The 25552-nt window shown below is 39.8% G+C and overlaps 1 protein-coding gene across 2 annotated transcripts in view; it reads right to left on the minus strand.

Annotated features, from left to right (window-relative positions):
• Positions 1 to 25552, minus strand: part of LOC142047095 (uncharacterized) — a 190678-nt gene that overhangs the window by 158753 nt on the left and 6373 nt on the right. The window contains exons 1-2 of one of the 2 annotated variants that reach the window (XM_075067778.1): positions 19100 to 19201; positions 6309 to 6430 (exon numbers count right to left, since the gene is read on the minus strand). In XM_075067778.1, coding sequence (XP_074923879.1) covers positions 6309 to 6430; positions 19100 to 19181 — 204 coding nt within the window. In that variant the 5' untranslated portion in view covers positions 19182 to 19201. Of the gene's footprint in view, positions 1 to 6308; positions 6431 to 19099; positions 19202 to 25552 lie in introns of those variants that run through there. The other variant, XM_075067779.1, reaches the window with a different exon arrangement.

Below are 25552 nucleotides of genomic sequence, written 5' to 3' on the forward strand. Positions count from 1 at the left end.
CTAATTAATCAAACCACTTATTAAAATAGGCAGAGTCAGGAGGGAGCCAAAAGATAGATTTTTTTCATGACTTTTAACACAGTGCAAACTCAGTCCTTTATAACACCTCTAAAATTCTTTGCTAACCTTGTTGTTTCAGCATGCCCCTTCTCAAAAAAAAAATGATTTTGGGTGAGACGCTCACCAGTTTAAGAATTGTATCTTAACCTGCTGGTAAAATAAAAAACTGCCTACTGTAAACATGCATATATTAGATGTACATGCACACACTGGGAACAGGAAAACAGATCCCCTTCACAGTGTCATCTGAATTCATCTTTGACTAGCTGGCATTGTACTCAGAATGGGGAGCTTGCAATCTAAAAGTCATACATGGATTTTTATTTCCTAATATGAGTTCTACTGAGTTTTTCCTCAGCATCCTTCATGTGGTTTTACTATACTCTTGTAACTATATAATTAGCATCTTCAGCACCTATTGTTTCCTGGTCAATGGTGTGAAATATAAATACAGATATGCATAAAGATATGTACTTGGCAAGTGAAGAAGCACAGCCGTTTAAGAAAAAATCTGTGTCACTGAGTATTCTCACATTTGTAGCCCAGATGATGGCCTTGTACCTAGACGCACTGATCTATCACCATCAGAAGAACAGCTTTTCCTGGTGTGAGTCCATCATTTTAAAATTGTGGCAGACTCATTGGTACAATGAGCTCTTGCACTTGGGACCTGTATAAATACCACATGCTTTACTGTCAACTACCAAGGGATAGACATGTTTTGGCAAACATAAACAGTCAGTAAGATACACTCCTTGCCTCACTGCCAGTTCTCAAATCTGCATTTTAATACTTCAAAAGCAGCTGCAGAGGGAATCAAATATGGCAGAAGAGAGTTTGAGGGTCTTGTAGAACACTACAGGATGTTGGAAATTATCACATAGGTCAACCACATTGTTCAGCAAATAGCACTGTACGACTAGAGCCATAATTTAAATTGTGGGGTTGTGGGTTTGAGGATTATTGGACTGTAAGAGGCTATTCCCTCACACCTCACCAATCAAAGGAAGAAGAAAGGACAAAAAGTCCAAGAAACAAACAGACTCTCTTTCTATTTTTGGCAGTTCCCAAAATTTTAATCATTCCACTTTTGGCAAGCAAGTCAGCAGTCCTGTTTCCTCCACAACAGGGTCCAAATAAGCCATTCTAATTCCTCCTTGCGGATCGGGAGACTATCAGAAGGGTTTTGATGTGATAAGGTCAAAAGGAACCTTCACATTTAGGTTCAGATTCTCATACAGTGAATAGCACCTTACTCTATGAATAGCTCCATCAAAGTATAAGATTAGTCCTGGAGTAAGATGCTACTAATCCAGAGTCTGGGCCGTCAACATTTTAGAGAGTAATGTCTCTGCAGGGAATGATACAGATTCTCTATGTAGATGTACAATGTACTGACTCAGTAAGTAAGCAAAACAAATATTTTGTTGTCAAATTTCTTCCTGTTATAAGTCAATATTAGACTTGTTTTATTTCAGAAAAGGCTAACCCTGGTCTATATAAAAGTTTTCCCCTAAAAATATACTCTGCTGACATGCTTATTCCTGGAGGCCTGCTTAATTATCCCAAATGTAAAAGAAGATGGAAGAGCTCTGTTTGAATAGCCCTGATGCTGCCTCAGCAATTTCTGCTCCTGGCACATGCTAATTCAACAGCCACTGATCATTTGGAGTTAAAGGGCAAGCAGCCAGCTGAATAGGATGCAGTTCTTCTTATTCTTGTGTTGAATATCAGGGTCAGAGGTGAGTACCAGATAACACAAAGCAGATGTAGGGAGAGTAGAAAGAATGTTGTTAACTTATGGTGGCCACCTACATTTCAAGGAAATAGAAGGACGACTGTAGGAAAAAATACAAGGAAAGGTTATTTTTAAAGGAACTGCATCATACAATATTTTTGGCACAAAAATCATACCGAGTACAAAATCCTATATTGGTATCACAGTGTAGGATCCATTACGTGAATACTGCAGAAATACATAACAACATCCACCCTATACTGACTTTATGTACCAAATATGAGACATCTTTAAAATACTAGCAACATGATCCCCCTAAACTCACTACAAACTACGGAGGAAAAGTTATGTTTCTTTTTACACTGTCCACATGTTTTATCGCAGCTTTGTCATGGAGCAGCAGAAAAGCAACCCTGTAAATGTGAGATGAAGAAAAAAGAAAATCTGACTGAACTTGAAGAAGGATCTTCTGGACAATTATCTAGGTAAATAAATGCAGACACACAATTCCTCTTGAGTAGCCACAAAACAGAGATTCAACATATGAGAAGAGAATTTTATGAGAAGTCTTAGCTGCTTCATCCTGTTTTCTGACCCTGGGCTAGATCCTCAACCTTGCTCCAGCTGTGCAAAAGGGCCTTCATTATCTCAAATAGGCAGTTGAGGATTCCTCCAATAAAGACATACAGAGTGGCAATTTATGTGGCCACTCTAGCTGGCATAACTTGGAGCAGCCAAGTAACTCCTCTAAGTTACTGAAGTCTGTTTCAGACCCTGGCAGCCTCACAATTGGGAGAGAAGAGAGAAACCTTCCCACTTTTTCTCCTCAGTGCAGCTGATGATTAGGTCCTGTACCTATATTTAGGTATTGCAAGAGACGTGTGAAAAATGTAATTATTTTAGGAATTAGCAATAAGTAAACAACCCGCTTTACTTTCAGGGAATGCAGAAACAATTAAACAATTTTAGATACAGCAACCACTTAAAGCTCTTGCCTTTGTTTTTCCTGCCAAGAGAAATTTGTTAAATATTCTGAAATTTTATAAGTAAGTTCACATAAGCTGTAAAGACAAAGAAGTCTTAAAGCACACCTGATTATTTTGCTAGAAGATGGGAAAATGTAAAAAGATCTTGATTGTAGGAACAAAGATGCCTAACTACCTCAGAACCAAGTGTATTTGTATCATTTCTACAGGCATTTACTGTCTAAATAGATTAAAAAATAATTGTGCAAGTCACGATAAAAAACTGTTCTGACAAAACATGGGAAACTTTGTTGAAAATATCAGTAAAAAGGTTTTCCCTTTTTCTTTTTACCAGAACTAGCAACTGTGTATATACAAGCCATTCAGCTCAGAGTGCATAGTTTATCTGTGACACAATTAGTGTTTTGGGGTTTTTTTATAGTAATGTATGCAGAAAAACCTTAAGGAAGGCTCTGCATGAAAGAACATAGGTTAAAGAATAGGTGTAAGGAGGCAAGTTCCCCTAGAGTAAAAATCAGACAGTAAAAATAATTATATATAATTAATGAATGACTTGATGTCATCGACTTGTGGTTGATGCCTATTTTAGGATGAATTGTTCCATTCATTTCTATGGAAATTTTGCTCTGGTATTGAGTATGCAATTCAACTTCCTGATTTGGTGAAGTAACAAGATGGGCAAGTAAATATCCACAATACTCAAGTGGTATCAGACTCCTCCAACATTGTTTGGAGGTGCTGATACCTTACTTTGAAAAGGCCTAGTTGCCTCATTTAGACAAGGAAGGAAATGAAGGAAAGGAAAATTTATACTGAGGGCCCAGTAGGCCTCAGAAATTCTGAACCTTCTAGACAACATATATCACATCTCAAGTAACATTAAAAATCAACTCCCCTGATTCTTAGAAAGCGAGAAATATTCCAACTGATTTGCAATCTAAAGACATCATTCCTTCTCACAATCAAAACAATCTGCAGAAAAGACTTCTAGTCTATTGCTAAAGCCTGGCTGAAACAATCTAGCAAATCATTTCTCAGAACCAGGAAGGGAATGTATCCCCCTCACTTAACTTTTGTGCTGCTGCCACTTTCCATTTTGGCAACCAAAGGAATGTTGTGGGCACCATATAAAGGCATCTATGGCAGCCTGTGGGTTAAAGTAGACATTTCTTATCTTTGACAGATGGTTAATTCATAGTCATTACTGCTAAATTCAATTGCTTAATAATTTAGATATGACAAACATGTGTGTAGTAATGTTTGCCAGGGCACCCTTCTAGGAATCCCAGGATGCAATAACCCCCTCAATGCTTTCACCATACATCGCCATGCTGAGTATGACAGATTGAAACAAATGCAGGCTTTCTGGATATTTTAACTCCCTAGCACCACTCTTGTTACATTAAAGAGTGGTTCTAGAGAGTTGTGTGTTCTGAAATATACGAGGAGTCCGGTGGAACCTTAAAGACTAACAGATTTATTTGGGCATAAGCTTCCATCAGTAAAAAAAACAACACTTCAGATGCAGATTTTTTTCTTCAGATGGTTTTTTACCCATGAAAGCTTATGTCCAAATAAATCTGTTAGTCTTTAGAGTGCCACCGGACTCCTCGTTGTTTTTGTGGATACAGACTAACACGGCTACCCTCTGATACTCTGTGTTCTGCGTTATTTTTGCTAGGGGTTCCTGAACTGGCTTGACTAAAAATATCAATTTAGTCAGTAAACTTAATAAAAAGACCAAATTTTTACAATGGTCTCAACTTATCTTCCAGTTTTCCAGCTGCACATATTAGCATTTAAGCAATCTTATTACCTAACTTGCAGACATAGAGCCTAATCCCAAAAAGTGCTAAGCATCAGCAGATCCCACTGAAGTGATGCTCAGCACCTCTCAAGACCAGCCCATAATCAGGGAGGCAGATGTATTAGCATTTGCACCAACAACTAATTGCACTTGTAATTTTCAGCCTGCAATTAATTGTAGTTGCAAAGATGGAGCCAATTATTTTGGCAGCCTTTTAAGTATCAGGCTCTTGATGTTAAAAGAAATAACAGGCTAGTCCATGCCCACCCCCCACACCAAACCCAGTCCATTGTATTTTCTTTGTATTTATTTACCTTGAGGGGGAACTGAACACAAATATCTGGCAAGTATTTCTTTAACAGTTCATTTTTCTCTGCATTGCCTTCCTTCAACTAATACAGGCAACAGAACATCCCTGTTCCCCACTTTGGCACCAGAAAGCACCTTACAACAGGAGATCTGATCCAAAGCCCAATGAAGTCTAAAGACTCTCACTTACTTCAAAGGCCTTGGGTCAGACCCAAAGTCAACGTACTAACATTCTAGCACAAAATACCAAGCCAAAACACTGGCTGAAATCCATGTAATTTATATGTTGCTGCTAGAGCTGTGCAAAACGTTCACACAACTCCAAAAGTCTGAAAACTGCTTGCTCTTTTGTTTCATTACAAATGAGAAACAGAGTCCAGGTTTGCAAAACATTTTGCCAAGGTTCACTAATTTATTGTGCTGACTTAGGCTAATTTATGGGCTTCGTATCAAAATATGCAAAATGTGTGGCTTTGACCACAAAAATTAGGTATAATTCAGTAGCTTTGGGTCTCCTTTCAAGATCTTAAGTTTATACGTTTCCTGTACTTTTTTCCCTCTATTTAACCCACACTTTGTCACTTTATGCCTCTCTGTGCAAAGCCCTGATACGTAATACTTTTAGAATGTAAGCTTTTTGAGACAGAGGTCTTGCCTTTGCTTTTTTGGTTTGGTGCCTAGTTATACATTATTGTCATAACAGAAAAAAATTATACTAATAAAATCAAGAATGATAAAGAACAATTATAATAAATGGGAAAAGTCACATGATATTTTCCAATGTGGCTACAAGTCCTGCTCACAATTCTGGCAAGCCAGGAAGCCCTAAGTAAATATATGAAACCTAAACCTTACCTATTAGTTTGCAATTGTTTCAACCATGGGGAAAAATGAACCCAAACCCTTCATATGTTCCAGGCTTATGAACACATTAACCAGTTCTGATATAAAATATTAACCATGTCTACTTCAAATTAAACAAGAGTTGTGGAAACCCCTCCAAGTCAGCATCTCGCTCTTATTATGTAGTCCACAACATACAAAATTATAATGCCTTCAAACTGTTGCCACTTGGGATCTGATCTTACAAAGTGCTGTGAGGAACTGAACACTTTCAACTCCTGCTGAAACTAATAGGAATTGAGGTACACAGCACCTTATAGATTTTCTCATTAACGTGTGGGATTGGGTCCTTGGTCAGTAAGTGCTCTGACATCTGGAGGTTTTAAAATGACACCTCCTTTTCTCGCCCTCAACTTGAGGTTGTAACCATATGTTTGTAAAAGGTTTATAGAACACAGATAAAACCAATGGAAGCTCATCATAACAGTACACCAACATATGGTAGATTGTCTTTCACTCTGCACAGTACAAGATGGAAGAGAATATTCTGCGTTAGTTCCCTCACCTTTTGTATCCAGGTTAACACACACTTCTGGTGAGCAATCAGGTTTTTGCAGTCACAGAAGTGCAGCAGAGCGTCACGACCCATCTCGTCTCCTTCTCGACAGATAAAGCATTCTTTTGACTCTAATTAAAAAGATTAATAAAGTCAGAGAACACATCAGGTTTGCATCAATCATAGCCCATGTGGTTCTTATTGTTGCAATTAAAAGTTATCTCCTCAAAATTGTTGGATGAAAGTGCCATTGTCTACAATTGAAAACACATTGAAGGGAGTTTTCCAACTTATTCTATTTTAAACAGTCAAATTTAAGGAACGTTGTGGAGATAATGTGTTCAAAAGGGTCCTTAAAGGCAATCTGTCAGGAAAAATAAATTTCTGTCCCATGAAACTCCCTTATAAAGAATGTGCACTGTGCATCTTAGTGCTTTTTGTTTTAAAAAAGAATGAACATTTTGGGCCTAATTTTCAAAGGTGCATCAAACGCAGCCTCTGATATTGAAGAGGTAATTTAGAGTTCAGTACTGTAAATGCTGAGGTCTTAAACTTGCATTGACATCACGGGGAGTTGAGTGTCTAACACTTCTTAGGAGTGCTCAGCCCTTACTGTGATCAAGCTTTACTGTGCTTAAGTTTTTGCACCCAACCAATCAAATCTTTAGCTGGTGCAAATTGGCTCTGTTGATGTCAGCGGAGTGTGGTCATTTACATCAGCAGAGAATTTGATCCTCAGTTTTTCACATTCAAGCTTTTGCACCCACAAAGACTTGGATTTGTGCATGCCTACTGCATTTGCAAACATAAACTATTTTTTGCACATGCACAATCTTAGGTGTATAAACCTGTGCAATCCAAATGCACACAAAATTGCACCTGCCATTTTAATTTAATTTTGGAAGTCTGGCTCTTCATGACTTTCTTCGAAGTATGTTACAATTTCGAATTCTGCTGCAAAGCATAGTTTTAATGACAGGATGATTAAATAAAGTATGCTAGTATACGCTGATGGCTTTTTAAAGCTTTCTTTGTGTAAGCCAGCTTTTTTGTCTTTTTAAACTGCAGCTCTTCTATTTGGCAATGGATCCAATGGCTTCACGGAATTCTGCTAAAAAATATCCAAAATGCAAGTATACTTACATACTCAGGCACTAGCTTCTGAAGCAGGTTTGCTTGATGCTATTTAAATAAAGATTTTGAACACTGGGAAAGGGATCTCTTTTTCAGAAACAAAAGGGAACAAAACAATTCTTCACATGTAATGTATCACAAAGAAAAACCCCAGTCGATATAACACAGGAAATACTTGGATAAAAGTCCCCTGCCATCTCTATCTGCACTGAAAGCTGCTTAGCATTTTGCCTTTTCTGGTTTCTGAAAAACAACTGTCCCTCACATCCCCTGTTGCTGCTCCATGGGCAGTGCGGCAAAGCATTTATTTGACAAAATGAGGATAATCAATGTCAATGTACTCAAACACCTTTTAGAAAAGTGCAACAGACATTATGAGTTGTACTATAGTGCTGGCATCTGAGGGCCACATTTTTGGCTCAGATGTAAGCACCTAACTCTCAGTGGCTTCCCAGATGTACACATCTGAGAGCAATTTGGCATTTAAAGAACAATCATTTGTGAAAAAAAGAAACATGAGAGAAGTGCAGAATAAGCCCCTATACTTACATGCAATAGGGAATGCATGGGGACATTCAGATACTATTAGCAAGTGTAACTTTTCTTGCAATGGTCACAATGAATACAAGTTGTTTTTTTCAAAAGCTTGTCTCTTTCACTAACTGAAGTTGTTTCAGTAAATGTATTACCCACACACCACGTCTCCACGATGAATAGATGTTTATCAAAGAAAATGGAGTGAAAAGCGAAGTCATGATGCCTGATATCTGATAAAAAGCCTGTTTATGCCTAATACAGAGGATCAATTGTTCAAGAACAGTTAAATGTGACCCAAATAATGCTGCAAGATGTCCAATATCTATAGTACCATGCTGGTCATGCAAATTAAAGCTGCCTGGGAATATACAGTACTTTTGACTTGCACTTACAATTTTCTAAGTTCTCAAAAACTTATAGAGATGAGGATATATGTTACATTCTCACTGGGGCCAGTTCCCTCCCCTTTTTACATTGCCTGCCACCCTTTGGAAAAGCATCTCCACTCTGATCTTCCTGTATATTCTTAAGCTATATATCCAAATCTTAGAAGGAAAAACTAACTCTGTATTTATCCCTGGGGTGAATTTAAACAAGAGTAGGAACGGGCAACCCAATTAAGAGAAAAATTCCTAAGTGGCCCAAGACTTGGCCATTGATCCTGAGGAAGAAAGAGGGAGTAAGAATTCCTTTTACCCTCTGTGCAGGCCACCTGGACCCTTTTCTATCCTTAGTCCTAAGTATTAGTATAGAACAACTATGGACTAGGCTTTCAAGAATTTATAGGTGATTTTAATTAGCTCTAATTTAAAGTCTAGAGAGAGTCAGTTAATGTAATTTACCCCCTTAGTGTGCATTTTACTCAAATTTAAATACCTTCTAGATTCATATCTATTCATCAGCATGCTCAGACACCTCCCAACTTGAGTAAGGCACACAGAGTCCAAATTACACATCACCCCTGAATATGGCACCCAGTACCTAATGAAAGTTTAACAAGTTAGATGAGGATTATGGTCTAAAATGCAATGACTAAAATATATATATACAAAAAATTAAGAGAAGTTATGCTGGTTTAGTTAGCATACCATGAACCTGTGTCTGAATACAGATGCACACAAGGGCAGACAATGACCAGTTTTTTATAATTGTACAGAATTCAAAGAAGAGGGATATTACTCTATAAAGCAAGTCTCCTTAGCCTCCATTCTTCAGACAGCTCTCCAAAGATTAAACTATGCCTTTTCGTATTGCTGTTTTTAGCCAGAGCATCAGTCATGGTGAGGGGCCCAAAGCAAACATCAGTGGGTTCTGGATGTGCTCCATGCTTTCTTCATGCAATCTTGCAAGATGTCTAAAGCCTGAACTTCAGTGCTGACTGGATCTGCAATGACCCATTGGAAACAATAGAGGGAATGTTCAGATTGAATGATGCATGCTACTTAGCTTTTATTCACTGGAACTGAGGCACAGTACAATCTGAAGCTTCTACTGGTTTCCCTTATGCAGTCAGACATTACATTGCTGAGCAACACAGGAAGCTATATGAATAAATAAATTTACCAGTGTCATGGCTACTAAAAGTATCAGAGGGGTAGCCATGTTAGTCTGGGTCTGTAGAAGCAGCAGAGAATCCTGTGGCACCTTATAGACTAACAGACGTTTTGGAGCGTGAGCTTTCGTGGGTGAATACCCACTTCGTCAGAAGCAGGTAGTGGAAATTTCTAGGGGCAGGTATAAATATGCAGACAAGAATCAGGCTAGAGATAACGAGGTTTGTTTGATCAGGGAGGATGAGGCCCTGTTCTAGCAGCTGAGGTGTGAAAACCAAGAGAGGAGAAACTGGTTCTGTAGTTGGCAAGCCATTCACAGTCTTTGTTCAATCCTGAGCTGATGGTGTCAAATTTGCAGATGAACTGAAGCTCAGCAGTTTCTCTTTGAAGTCTGGTCCTGAAGTTTTTGCATACTAAAGAAGTATGCACTATGGAATTAATGTAGTGACATGTCTGGATATTATCGCCACTCACTCCGTACTAAAAAGTCTCTCATCTTTTCTTGACTTCCTACTCTTTCACTCTTTCTTCCTAAGAGCCAGTCTGAAAATCAGGCCCTTCATGGATTAAATATATATACATATATTACATCCAAACCACTAGCTACACATGGTAAGTGAACAGCTGTAGATGGGTTATACAGCTTCCAACCCAGAATGCTATTATGTATTTTCAAACTGTAGTGAGCTGTATATGCAGTATGTTTAGTGAGACTGTCTTACATTCTGGACCATCCACGCACATTTTATTTGTCAAATGGAGACATATACCAAATAAAAGATGCATTTGGGTTGGGGTAGATTTTTCCAGTATTACCACGGAATATAAAAAGAAAATTGCTAGAATACAGATCAGGGTTGCCATTATTTGTGCAGCTGGAAAAAATGGATGTCTCTATATTCTTCCTATGCTTACCAAAGATCTAGCCAGCATATAACAGAAAAGCACATGCACACTTACTGCCACATCTCACCAAGTATGAATCCCCACCCTCCACAGCAAGAAGGTAATTGAAAGGAAATTATTGCAACACACTTTCCAATGACTTCCCTGTCAGAAAAAACGACCTCAACTGTTTATGCCAAATCATTGGCACAGTCAATAGTGCAGTGGAGTTCAGTCTAGACACTGGAACTGCTAACACAATATGTTCTTGCCTAAGAATAATTTCGTTAGTTACCAAGTGAAAAAGGAAGGTGTTTCAAGACATTTAGTATATAATTTTATCCATGTCTGTATATTATTTATTAAGCACCTGGATTACACCTGTCACACAAGACAAATAAAGAGCCCCCACTAATAATGTATTCCATGTATTACACACACATAGAGAACAGGATTTGTTAAGCATGGATATTGTACTGTACAAGACAATCCCTGCTAATAACATTCTCTGTATGTTTGTGTACATATACAGAACAAGACAAATACAGTTACAATCTAAGAAACAGGCAAAAAATCAGACACACACAACCTGGGAGATGCAGAGGATAGCAATAACTGAGAACAAGCGTTATTATTAGTATTAATAGTTATGGAATGGGAATAAAGTTGATGGGAGTTAGTTAGTGTTTTTGAGCCACACAGAAGTGGGTTTCTCATAAGTATCATAAAAACTACATTGCAGCAGCACTGAAGGGGTATCGCTTCCAAAGTGCTGTGTAAGGTTTTATAGCCACGTCACTCCTAATGGGCCAGATCTTCAGCTCATGAAAATCAGCAGCGTTCTATTTACTTTAATGATGCAGCACTGATTTACACCAGCTGAGAATATGGCCCAATGACTCTAATGGGGCTCATGTGGCTAAAGCCTTCACAATACAATTTAATGATATATAAAATGAACTGACAAGCCAAGAAATTCAGAATTAAGGCTGCTATTCCATCCATATTTCACCCCATGGTGCATAAGCACATTGCTGTAGTAGTCTCGATATCATACAAGCTGAACACTAAAATAAAGTCAAGTCCTTACTCAGGAAAACCTCCCATTGACACCAGGGAGACCCCTACTGATGTCAAAAAATGTTTGTATGAGTTAGGAATGTAGGACAGGGCCTAGTAATTGGCCTGATACCATAATTTATTGACTTTTGCCAATTTAAATCGGATCCCAGATTATAGTTCTCAACCTGCAATGGCTCCCGTTTGGGTCATGGGCTGCATCTGAAATTAGATGAGGATTTGAACTGCAAAGTTGGGATCTGGATGCAAATTTCCCTTAATGTGATGGTGTTGATTGTAAATAGGAGACTAGGGAATTTACATCACTTCAAAATCCTTTTTAGGAATCTAAACCTATAGGGCCAGGTCCTTAGCTAGCATAAATTGATGCAGCTCCTCTGACACCAGTGGAGTTACACAGATTTACACTAGTTGAGGATCTGGCCTATTATGATCTATAGTCTCCATTTAATAATTTAATAATTCTAATACTACTAAGGTGAGGTATTAACAGGGCTGGCTCCAGGGGTTTTGCTGCCCCAAACAGCCCCCCCCCCCCCCCCCCAAAAAGCCGCGATCGCGATCTGCGGCAATTCAGCGGGAGGTCCTTCGTTCCGACTGGGAGTGAGGGACCCTCTGCCGAATTGCTGCCGAATAGCTCGAAATGCCACCCCTCTCTGAAGTGGCCGCCCCAAGCACCTGCTTGCTAAGCTGGTGCCTGGAGCCGGCCCTGGGTATTAGGGTCCAACTGAAATCACATTAAAGGTGGTGAAAAGGCTGTCACTGAACTGGGCCCCAAAGGTGAGAAAATTACTAGTATGTGTACGGAGGGAAACATTTGGCTCTCAAATGCTATCTTGCATAATGGAAAGTCACTTTGTGATGGGGTGGACACAAAGGTCCCCTGCTGGAGGCCTCAGGTGGAGGCTGGGTTCTGTCACATCCAGCCCAGGAAAGGAGTGATGGAGAGGTCCTCCAAGTAGCCTAGAGTGGGCTGCTGGAACGGCCGATCGAGGGCCAGGAGGACCATATACAAGGAGCTGCAGAACAGAGCAGCACTTAGTTTATGCTTGGAGCAGGAGAAGAAAGGACTGTGTACCTGGCTGGAAGAGATGCAGGGCCACAGACAGCTCAGTGAGGGCAGGGACTGGGGGAGCGAGAGGCTCCTAGCTGGCTGCTAGTACTAAGCCAAAACCAATTTGCTAGCAGGGACCAGAGGAGCAATGAAGAAGCTCCTAGCTGGCTGCTGAGACTGAGTAAGGACTGAGTCCAGAGAAGGCTGCAGGAAAATAGCATCTTCAGGGAGGAAGCCCTGGGGATATGGTGCCATACCAGGGCTAGGACTACTTAAAGACCGAGCCAAGGGAGGGCTATAGACACCACCAGAAGGGTACTGAGATGGGTCCGGGTAGATGGTATACCCTGGAAGAGGTATGTTCTGGTTCACATGCAGATAGTGTGTGTGACTTGGCAGGAGGGCTGCGTTGCTGGGGGGAAAAAACTGCCTGAGAACCTCTGAAAAGGATCACCAGAACTGAAAGGACACACACATCCAACCAGACTGTCTGCTTGTAAAAGGTGGGTGCCAACTCCATTGCGTACCTTTAATACTATTGTTACTTTGCTCTTTGTATTTAAATTCCTTTTGTGCTCAGTGAAATTCAGACACAGATGAGAATTGTACCTTTGTCTTTCCTTTGTGGCATCTCTATTTCAATATTCCAAACCCAGCTACCATATATCCCAGCAGCCCCCTGCTGTGCATCTGTCCTTCAAACCTTAAGTACCTGTCCTCTCAAGCTCTACACTGAGCCAAAATGAGTTTTGTGCATGTAAATTCTATTATCTGCATGGACAAAAAACAGAATCTAATGCCTGCACATGCAGATGACCGTGTAAAAAAAGTCTATATGTCTGTGTGCAAAATTGTTCATGCACAAACAGAAGCTCTATAAAGGGTCCTTTGTCCCTCAAAGTTAAGGTAGGGGAGAAGTAGTTCCCAGGGCTTGGAGTAGATACAATTTTCTTGTAGGTTTGATTTCTAGACAACTTTAATTTCTGAAAAAAACCTGCGGCGGTTGGGTCACTCTTGTATTTGGATTCTTCAGGAGTCCCTCGACCTTAGTTAAAACAGGAGCATATTTGCAGTCTGAACAGTAGAATGTACAGAAAGAGAAACCTCACTTTACTAGTATAGAATATCCACAGTATCTGAAAGACAACGGCAGCATATCTCGTTATAGAGGCTTGCAAGAAAATTTACCACTTATCCACCCAAACTGACCCTCCAAGGCCCATTAATGTACCTCAAAGTGCCAACACAGATTTATAAAAATACAGCCTTAGTGTGTACGTAGGTAGGGTAAGATTTTTTTCTTTTAAAACACAACATTTTAATCTTAATCCAGCCAAAAAATAGGTAAAATGAGGTAACAGAATTTTTGTCTTTTACAAAGCCAGAAACATTCTTGCAGGCCTGAGAACTTCTTATATACCAAGTTTCAGCCTGAGGTTGAATTGACAGCCATTAAAAACCTCTCATGAAGAGGGTTTAAAATGAAAGCACTTATGTACCCTTCATTAGAAAAGCATGACTGGGTGGGTATCCTGGAAATTTTATATTAATATTATAATATATATATTTATTAGTATGCTCTTTCACATGTATAACTAAGAACTGAATTTAGATCAGTATCTGCGTGTGTTGTACATATTTTATACGCACACATACTATATTGACTCCTCTATCACATATTGCATGAATCAATCCCTTAACAGTTTATGATTTATGCAGCTTGCCAGTATAGAAGTAGACCATGCCAGCCTTGAAAGCACTTTAGCTTGGTTGTTTTTAGTCATGAAGGACATGTTGTCCTGTAATTATTCTGTCATTTCTTAAAAGCTGAAATCCTTAACAGGTTTGTGCTTTATGTATTGCTGTGTGTATGTGTGAGTTTCTGTCTGAACACGTCTTACAGAGCTGGAATCATCATTCCAAGTTACTTTACAAGGAACTACATAGAACTGGACAGCTCAAAATGTGTTGAATATCCTTGGAGTTTACATGGATTATTTTGGGGGAAGCTGGGGCGGAGCTGCATAGGGCAGAGTGAAGGAAATCATGAACACATTCCAATTACAGGCCTGATTCACAAAATACACAACTGCATAAAAGTGTCACTTTCTGTTTTGATCCTGTCAGTAATGTAATATAACGTGTTTCCCTGTACCATTTAACAGGGGCAGTATCCGCAAAATGTGCAACTTTAAACAATTATGCAAATTTTAAAGTAATGCATTGAGAGAGAAACTACAAGGAGATTCTGGCATTAATCAGTGATTCCAGGCTCCGCTTGCAACAGTTCAGTAAAATATGGGCTAACCTTAGTGCGAGTGGCTGAGAGGCAAGGCTTTTCTTCTGCCTCAAATTAACTGGAGTTTTAGCTTATTCAAGAAAAATGTAAATGCTATGGGAATACAAAGCACCTTTTTCTGTACAAAAATCTGCCATCCATTTTAAAGGACTAGCGCTGTGAAACATCACAGGATATTTCTTAGATAAGTCAGAATGAATATTTAGTGAGTTTTAACATCAACTCCTAGAATGATACACAAATCACATGAATTATGGAAGTATTATAAGAGATACTTTTTACATGTCCTGCTGTGCCCAAGTATTGCCCGTATATCAGATAAGTGTATGAAGCTAATACCCACATACCCAATGTACTACTGTATGGTGAACTGGTTTGGATAAAAGCAGAATAGCACAATTTGGTTCAAAACTAAAACAGGACAAAACTTGAACCTTTGATATTTTAAAAAAGCGTAGGAACATTTTTTAAATAAAGATGGGTCAAAAACAAAATGTGGGATCAGAGCACTCCAAATTTTAGGAAAGACCAGACATTGATCCTAACTCTGTGGCTCAGGTCCATTTCTATAGGTTAAAAATATTTTGTGTAACAACTCGCTTTTTTACTGCTAAGTAGGGAAGGAAGCACAACTACTTAGTGCAAGCAGAGTCAGTCTCCTCATGAATTGAACAAAAATTCCACCCACCGACCCCAATGGGTGGGGGAACGTGAAGGGAGTACAGAGCATGGACCATCTGGAGTCTAAACTAGGCATGGGAATCCGGCCTTGCAGATGCTGAAAGTCTAGCTAATTGCCTGCTTGGGGGACAAAGAAATTTTTTCTGCCATAAAGTCAATTGGCAGAGGCCAGGGAAGACTTTTCACCTTCTTTGCAGCACATTTGAGCCACAGTAGGATAAGCAGAAATGTGCTTAATACCTAAGTTACTTGGTTGCGATGTTAATTTATCACAAATTGCAGCCAGTTTCTAGTGCAGTTACAAAGATAAAATGAAGGGCTTGCTGAGGCAAAAGGCCAGTGATTTTGCTGACGGGCTCATGGGAAAGACTGAGATCTTGTGGTCCTCGCCAGGTGAGGTCCCCACACTTCTGCATCCTCTTGTTTCCCTTGGAGAAAGCATGGAAGGGTAGGACTCTTGAGTGAGCTGAGTTGAGCCACCCAGAGTTACGGATGATATGGTAGGAGCCCTATACACCCCACATTGGAACCACCTAATGCCTGGTATAGGAGAGTATGGGGGATGGGTGCATAGTACCTGTTCCCTGAGTTTAAGTTTACTAAAATTTGTGGCCTGTTACACGAATGGATTTTATGCATCTGTCAGTCCTCATTTTGCTGCCATGTTTGGATCAATGAAGAAATGCTGCATTTCTCACAAGAAAGCCTGATCCTGAAGATTTCTAGCCCATTCTCCAGACTAACAGGGTTGAGATACGCATCCAAAAGTTTGGATATTATCTGAACTGACCTCTGAATCTTTTGAGGCTTCCCAGTCTCTGGCTTCAATACATAAGCACAATGAGCCCTTAACCAGAGAGTGTCAGCTGTTCACTTTGAATTTCCCAGCTTTAGCTGGTTTAGGTCAGACCCTCAATGTCACTTAATGTTTTGGTGTTATATTTTAATTTTAAAAGGATTATCAGGAAAATCTACCCTTTCTGTTAATTCTCTTTGAAAATTGGCAAGAGTTTTAGAAGGCTCTGCTAATATCCTCACCAGGACTAATAAAATACCTAGGATAAAATATGTAATACAGATGAAATTTACAAAAAAAATTGGTGGAGGCAGGAAAAATAAAGATTTTCAATCTGAAACTACAACTGCCATGGTAAATTACTTGGAATGCAGTGCAACATGATGAAATACCATAAGTTATTGTGAAATTTTCTGTGTCAGTCCGTTCTATGTAGTTTATTGATAAGATAGCCATTTATTTTTCTTTTTATCGGGCTAACAATTACATACCATTGACAATTTTGACTGCTATTAGCTATTTACAAAACTCGCAACAAAAAAGTAAAATAAAATCCTATTGTCTTATATAAACTTTTTCAGTAAGTAGTATTCTACCCAAGAAAGACTGCATAGATCTATCAATAAAATGACACTTCTTCAGCTACTCCTTACTAACATATGCATGGCATTAGTAAGCTAGGGCAGCAAGTCATTTTGCTAATATTACATGTGGAAGTCACTGTGGAAACAAAGATTGAGATGGGATGTAACAAATGCATTGCTTCATACTCGGGTCTTCAAACATAAAAATCTGGCAGAGCTCAAGAAACAAAACAGGAGGTAAGACAGCTTTCATATGCTGCTGCTCTTAATACTCTTAAAGTATGTTGGATAATTAGGTAACTCAGTTAGTCCAAACTGGGTGTGTGGTTTTGTTTTAAGCCCTGGTCTGGAATGTGCTGTTGTGTGTGTCTCTAATTTACTATACTATTCTGAGGTCTAAAGCAAGTTTACTATACTATTCTGCACCAGATAACATACCTTACTGCACAAAGTGACCAGCTACTTTCCAGTGGAACCCCTTTGAAAGCTATGTCAAAATCTCTGCAGTCTCAGGGAGGAAAGTAACTCATTCCCTTTGCATTAGTCACCCAGCCAGAGATTAATCCTAACGAGCTTTTTTTTCTACAGGCTTGGCTGGCACACCCAGGATTTGCATTACATACCTGTGATTTCTCAACATTTAGTCCAAAGTGTGTACATTTAAAGACAGACTGCCATCATCTTTCCAGAAACTATTAACTACAACTTTATTGTAATAAGTTACTGAGTTAAAAAATGAGGCCAGCCAAGGGGTGGTTTCTGGGACTTGGTAAGAAGCTGACACACAACTAAGTAGGTTAAAAACGTGTGCACACGCATACAAACACACAGGAAAGTGGTATGTGTCAAAGAAAGGGCAGCATGCTGAAAAAATGGATAGTACTTTTTTTCCCCCTTATTTCGTCTTCCTTCCATTATCTTCCCTGTTACTGATTTCAAGCAAGCACTGGCATCCATTTGATGTCACTAGATTGTTTGCAGACCCTGTGACAGAATTTCTAGCTTTCTCCCAGTTGCATCCTGCCCTATCAATATGCAAACAGCCTTCTGTCTATCTCCACCCACCTCCGTGAGCAAAGACTGTCAATTCATACAGAAACCAACCCTACAACTTTAATTACTGTAATTGTTTTTATTTGCTTTGCATTACCAAAGAGACTTAATCCCAAATTCTAGGTGCCCGTGCAATTTTTATTAAATAATCATACTAAGTTTTAATGGACTGATATTCACTAACCCCCCAAACCACCATAACTAAAGTCTCCCCCCTTCAAAACAGTTCTACTTCAGTTGGCCCGCCTTATCAGAAAAAGCCAAGGAAATAAATAGGCCATGCATTGAGCCCATAAGGTCAATAAGTCTGGACTCTCCTGATCCCAGGGGCCAGAGAGTCATTTCCAGATTCAAGGACAGTTCTCTGATAATGCCCCATCACAAATCTTCCTGCTGCATATGCATCTAGGTTCTTACATAGTGCCTGTCACTACAGTGTCTGAGTGCCTTCCACAAGTAAAAGGGCTAACATTAATATGTCTCACCCTTCTCTGCTGACAGGAAGTAGGCTTGGTTTTAGGTTTCTGTAGACATCTAAAGTGAGGGTGCTTCTACAGAAAAGCATAGCTGAAAAGATGGGTTTTACATTTAGCTCTGTAGGAGGACCTTTGCTGAGGACTTTTGCCTGATAATGACCTGTTACAAGCCCTATCCCAGTTAAACTGGTAGCTTGCTGCACCTCAGCTGATTTCAATTGTTGTGAAATTACATATGGAGAGGCAGTCAGGACCAAAGCTGCTTACGGTGTAAGGTTAAAAACAACACTTTATACTTCCCCTACAAACAAAATGGAAGCCAATACAGATCACAGTGTAATGTGCTCAATGCAGGACACAACGTGAATGCAGGCAGCCCTGTTGCTCACTAGCTGATATTTGTGAGTAATCTTAGGGTGTAGCCCAGTAATGAGTGTAAAATGAGCACATGATGACATAATATACAGCACAGCCCCAATTAACAATAAGTAAAGTAGAAGGCTTTTATGTTTCATTGTAACAGATCACTGCTGTCACTCCCTAAAGGATTGATCTTACCGTCTATATAGAGTTCTGTCTGCCTTAACCATGTTTAAGGTACTTATCTTGGTATACAAGTGCCCTCATCTGTTCTCCCTGAATGTAGGAGTGGGCCATGAATTACTCACCATGGTAGGAACATAGAGAGAGGACAACAGGAAATTCTCCCATGGGTAAGGCCAGCACTTGGGAACCAGGCTGCCACACCATTGGGGCAGGGTTGCCAGTTTTGGTTGACTGTTTACTGCTGGACACCTATGACCATCTCACTATGTGGGAGGGCTAAGAAGACACCACGAGTTCCACATGAAGCCAGTCAGAGTCCCTCTTCTGCCACTTCCTATGGGCAAGCTTGGACTGAGAGACATTGCCAGCTGTCTCTGTTCTTGCAGGCCTCACTTTAAAACAAAAAAACTCACCACCACAACTTTTCTGCTATTCCATTTAGCAATGGGTGAGACTGCAAATGTGCATCTCTGCAGTAATAAAGCAGTTAGTTATAAATGTGGAAGAAATTATGAGGGTATAAGGAAGTAGCATGTTTCCACCAGTGACATTTTGCTAGGACCCTAGTTTAACATGCACAGATAGCTAAAACAAAAAAATTGTAGGCATCAGTAATACATTTAAGACCAACTGGGATCAAGATAAGTACAGTAACATATGATACACATAAGTCTGAAACAGGGGTGCACTATGAGAGGCGGTTATTGGAGTCTGGGTATAAGTATATAGAGTACCTCAAAAATGCCAGTTAGATCTAGCTACCTAAATTATATCCTTTCATATTCAGATGCCAGTAATAAAACAAGAAACAAATGTTCTTTATACATTTCTGTAGGACTGTAAAAAAACACTTTGAACAGACTTCTTGTGGCAAGTGGGTTTTTAGGATCTTTCCCTACTTATTACAAAGAACACATCAGATGCCCTTTTTACTCCTCTCCTTTCCCTTTCTCCTTTTTTTTTGTAAAGAGAGAGAAAGAGAGAGAGGCTGAAAAAGGAAAAACAGCCCAGCCATCAGAAAAACTGCACTGGAAGTGCCAGTCAGGTCTAAACCACTGAAGAAATAAAAAAGCAGGAGTAGTACATTTTGAAGTCTATCTGCCCAAATGCCATTTTTATCTCATTTCACTGGCAGCTGAGCTGTTTTGATCTTCCAATGTATTTTTTAATAGAAACTGAGAGTATTAAACACTGTGGAACCACTCTTCCCTCTCTTTAAGTGAATTTACTGTTGAGCTGGCCACCCTGTAGAATGAATCCTCTGTTATCCATGCAACAGGTACAGTATGTGCTGCCTCTGGGTAAGCTTCCCCAAACTGTCCCCAGGGCTGCTGAGAGCAGGTTTGGGCCCCCATGAAAAAAATTTTTGGGCCCCCAGCAAGGGCGGACCGGCTAAACAGGGTGACGAAGCTGGACCCCGGACCCCCTTCCGGACCGCCGGGCCCCGGTAATTTGTACTGGCGTCCCCCTCTTCATCAGCCCTGACTGTCCCAGAAATGTGCCTAAAATCCTGAGTGTGACAATTTCTTGTGGAGAGAGGATAGTTCGGTTTCTGTCAGTTCAGTACAGTAGGAATTGCACTGACACTACCAACTCATTTAATATAGGCCACCAAACCAAACAGCCATCAGACGGGGGGTGGGGGGGAAATAACAAACTTTGGTTACTAACAAAAATGGGCTGAATTTGCTATAGTGATTTTTTTAAAAAAACCACTAGTCTTGAGTTGTCGAGTTCCCGATTTAATTTTAACAGAAAATGAAAGTTCAAAATGGCCCATTTGCTAGAGAAGCAGTATTTGCTAGAGGAGCAGTCACTGGATCACAAGTAACAGGACTTCAGAGCAGCACCAGCTATGAAAGCAAGAAATGACACTTACAGGATTTTGGCAGCTTCTTTAGGCAAAAACCTGTAGCATCTGAAATGGGTTAAAAAATTGCACCAAAATAAGTTTCATTCCCCCTCCCCCATTTTCCTTTTCCTGCCTGCTTTTCATAACAAGATTAGTTTGCTACAGACCAAACTTCCATTTAAAAACATTTTAAAATTGACAATGTTCACTTCATAATCACAATAAAATGATTTTGGGTACACATGACTGGCCTTAAATCATGCTCCTACAGCGGGCGTGCGCTTTGTCTCCAGACCTGTGCTTAATGAACACATGGAGGCATGCTCTAGTGGCCAATAATGCACTCCTTGTAGTATCTTATTGCTTAAAAAGCAAGTAATGCAGCAGCATACAAAGTTACATATATTGCCATTGTAAAAGGGTTGAATATGAGCTGATAATAGATATTGGTGACAGTCATGGAAGAGTGGATAAATCACTACATAAATCATTCATAGTGCAATACAGTTACAGTAATAATACTGTACATATGGTAAGAGGCCCAACTGGGGAAAAACATTCCTTCACACCCAGCTTAATCATTTAAGAGCTCTGTTTTAAATGCTTTTCCTTTCAGTTATTAAAACAGCATAATGCATAAGTGTACTAACTTTCAACCTTTATAAACCTGCCTCTGACTAAGAATTTCTTTTTTTGGCCTCCTTCTCCCCTCCTGCCTGGAATACACTACATGAGTCAACATGGTAAAGCAGGTGCTTTTGGAAGTTTGCTTTTAGAGGGGCTCAAGAAGTCAGTTTGCAGATTCAGCTCCTTGACTGTGGGAGGCTAGAAAGACAGCCTGGTTATGGCGATAGCATTCTCCTCGCTCTAGCAGAGAAAGCCCTTGAATGTGATTCTCTGAGCATCCCTAATGGTTACCCTCAAAGCAGAGCAGACAGCCTTAGAGACTGCCTAATCTGTACTCTACCACTACAGGGAATTCTAAAGGAAGAGAAGACAAGAACTAAGAAGGAGATAGTCAAAGTAAATGAGTGGAAGGAAGAGGGTGAATAAAAACACTTCTATTTTTGATGGACTACCCTCCACACACCCAACTGTTGTGATGCAGAAGACAATCCATGTGGCTACATTTCATTTGTTGCATCACAAGATATATGGCCAAAGTTTTCAAAAATGGGAAGCTAAACTTAAAGGGATGAGACTGCCTTCCAAGGGACCCCTCACAAGACCTCGAAGGCATAGGAGACATACCAAGGACAGGGCTGGAGACAGGAAGGGAGTGTCAAGGGCAGGGATGAAGCACGTAGCACTGTGGAGATTCTGGGCAGCGCTGTGTCCCATAATCGGGCACTTTGAGCTGTCTAATTTATGCCAGAAGCTGTGCAGCAGCCTAGAATTGGGAGGGCATAAAGGTGATTTAAAGATGCCATAGCTCCTTCTCCCCTAGATAATTAGTTTTGTGCTGTGCCTCTTAGCCTGTGTGTACACCATAGGATTCTTATGGAAGCGTGCAGTGTACATACATGCACAGGTATAAATAGCAGTGTAGACAGGGAGGCATGGATTAAGCCAGTGAAGATACACTTGAAAGCTGTGGAGTACATACCCTACATGTTCTCTGTTGGACCAAGCCCATGACCCACTTCTACACTGCTATTTTGAGCAGTGTAGAGTTACACTGCCTCCCACTGCTGGAGCCTTGCCACTCTGCAGGAAAACACTCCAGCAGTGGGGAAAGGGTCTGGCAGCTCCCCATTTCTGGAGCCCTTCCCCACTGCAGGGAAAGACTCTAGCAGTGAGGAAAAGGCTGTCAGCTTCCTGCTGCTGGAATCCTTCCCCACTTCAGGGAAAGACTTTGGCAGAAGAAGAAAAGACTCCAGGAATTGGGAAAGGTTCTGGTGGCAGCGGAGGCAGGAGGTGGAAAAAGGCTGAACCTTTTCCCTGTTGCCTCCCCCGACAGAGACTTTCCTCGCCACAGTGAAAGGCTCTGGCAGTGGGGAGCAGCGAAGCCTTTCCCTACTTGTTTCCCCTCTATCAGAGCCTTTTACTGATATGAGTAGCTACACTCCACAGTGGACACAGTGGACACAGTATGTTTTTCACTCTGGCGTGTAGCTACACATCACCTTTGGCAGCGTTAAGTGTGTGAATAATGTAGATATAACCTTAAAGAAGCAGCTCAGAGTTTCACCCAAGTGAATACATAGAGGCAACTAAAATAAAGCTGCCATTTTTTTCAAATGTGATCAGTTCCCAAATAGCTGTAACTCAGGAATTCACCATTTGTGAATAAAATTTGAAATTTTCTGAACAATTTTTTGTTGCTGTTCAAAAGTACCTTATTTTAAAAACACGAAAAACATTTTTTCATAAAAAATTATCAGTGTTATCAAAATGGTTATGATTTTCCATAGTGAAACATTTTGATAAATGTCTCAGTAACATTTTTAATTAATAAATTCCCCGGAGACCATTTCAGATCTTCTTTTTGTTTTCAAAAATTTTGGGTCCATTTTGAACACTTCAGCATGAAAACAAATTTGAAATTTCAAAGTTTTTCAAGAAAATGTCTATTTTTCAACCAGCTCTACTCATTGCGAGTAAAGCAACTACTCCAAACTCATTGCAATAATATCTTTATACCGCATGTATTTCTTGTATCTTTTGTAAAAGGTTCTGCAAATATAAACCAACTTAACATGCATAAAACACCTTTAAAATGTTTGATCCAGTCCATGTTCATGACATTTATAACATTTACTTTGACATGATGCTTTTATAAATTTAGATATTAAACTATAAAGAAAATAACTGTCCATACATAATTAACTTTAAAAATGCCTGATTCAGGTTTTTCTGCAGACCTCTGTCAATAATTCTGTCTGCACTACAGTGCAAGAAACCTGAACTTAATTCTCTGGTTAATCTGACTTCTCAGAGGAAGACGGCACCATAGGATATGTGCTGAGGCTGTGGGAGAAGGGAGCATGTGGTCCAAGGATCGCTGTGGTACAGACTAGAAACCGTTGGTAAGCTGTGAAGCAAGTCACAACCAGTTTTTTGGGCCCAACTAAGGTTGGTGCAACACGATACTGAGGAAGAAGGAGGAGGATTGTTAAGGATCATTAACAAAAGTGAATCACTTCATAACATATTTTCATAAATGGGTGGATTTTTTTTAAGTACAAAAGATAACATGATCCAACTCAGGAGGATTACATTTTTAAAGAGTAATTGTCCACTTAGGACTTCAGAGCTGCACTCTCAGAACATCATGGTGACAGCCAGAATACAACTCAAAGTCTTCTGCTCCAAAAAGTGCAGACCCCATCCACGTGAGCAAAGGGAGAATCTTCTTTAGCTAATATCTGTATAGAGAGTGTATACAGTTGAGCTCTACTGATTCTGCAGAGGGGGCAATGCTCCATATAATCAGTCTATTAATTCCTAAAACATTCTGAAGTGTTTTCATAGATATGGAAACACAAATAAACAGGAAAAGTAGAGCTATTTGCAAATCCAGTGAAGTACAGAAATCTTCCTTGGATTGAAAGACAAGAGGAATAGAACAATCACTGTAAATAAATGGAAAGATTATATATGATTTAATATTTCTCTACATACTGGGTACATTTATGAGTGTGTTCACTTCTCAGGGCCTGCCTCTGAAAATAAAGAAAGCCTTCCTGCCCCCCCTCCCCAAAAAAAAGAGAGAGAGAGAAAAGGTTTCTTTTTGACAGAAATACTATTCAGAGTGATTGATTTAAAAGTGCTGAACTCATATTCAGAGTCTGAAATCCAGGAACCACCAGCTGGGCTGGGATTCAAAATTACAAGGATGGAGTGAGTTTTTGAGTTGTGATGCATTAAGCACTGGAGGCAATTGCTTTTCTCACCTATCCCACAACGGAAGGAGGAAGGGAAACATTTAAGAATTAAGAAAAGAAATCTTAGGACTATTGAGTTACTGCATCTCGTACTGCTGGAGGCAGAATCACGGTTTGCATTAGAAGAGAACTTCACTGAAGAATTTAAATAAATCTTTCTTTAACAATGAGTTGTTTGAAAAAGGAGTCGGGGAAGACACAATAAATAAGATAAAGCTGTGTGTATTAATCAGTTAAAAAAGGTTGTGTTCAAGTGTCTGAAGTTACTCCTGATAGTAGGGTCCAAAAGAGGTCCCTGTTGCAGCTGAATATCAGCATTTCCACTGAGTTGAGGGAGGGATATTGTGGAGCACACACTCAGGGCAACTCTCTACATACAGTATGTTATCAAGGTCACCTTCTTTTAATGTCATAAAAGAACGGATTTTTTAAATCCAGTTTACTTATGGCTACTTACATAAAAATGGCCATACTGGGTCAGACCAAAGGTCCATCCAGCCCAGTATCCTGTCTACCGATAGTAGCCAATGCCAAGTGCCCCAGAGGGAGTGAATGTCTCTCCTGCCATCCATCACCACCCTCTGACAAACAGAGGCTAGAGACACCATTCCTTACCCATCCTGACTAATAGCCATTAATGGACTTAACCTCCATGAATTTATCCAGTTCTCTTTTAAACTGTTGACTGTGCACTGTGTGAAGAACTTATTTTTACTTGTTTTAAACCTGCTGCCCATACATTTCATTTGGTGGCCTCTAGTTCTTATATTATGGAAACAAGTAAATAACATTTTTTATTCACTTTGTCCACATTACTCATGATTTTATATACCTCT

This window comes from Chelonoidis abingdonii, chromosome 7 (genome assembly GCF_003597395.2).
Source record: "Chelonoidis abingdonii isolate Lonesome George chromosome 7, CheloAbing_2.0, whole genome shotgun sequence".
NCBI classification, from domain to species: domain Eukaryota; kingdom Metazoa; phylum Chordata; order Testudines; family Testudinidae; genus Chelonoidis; species Chelonoidis abingdonii.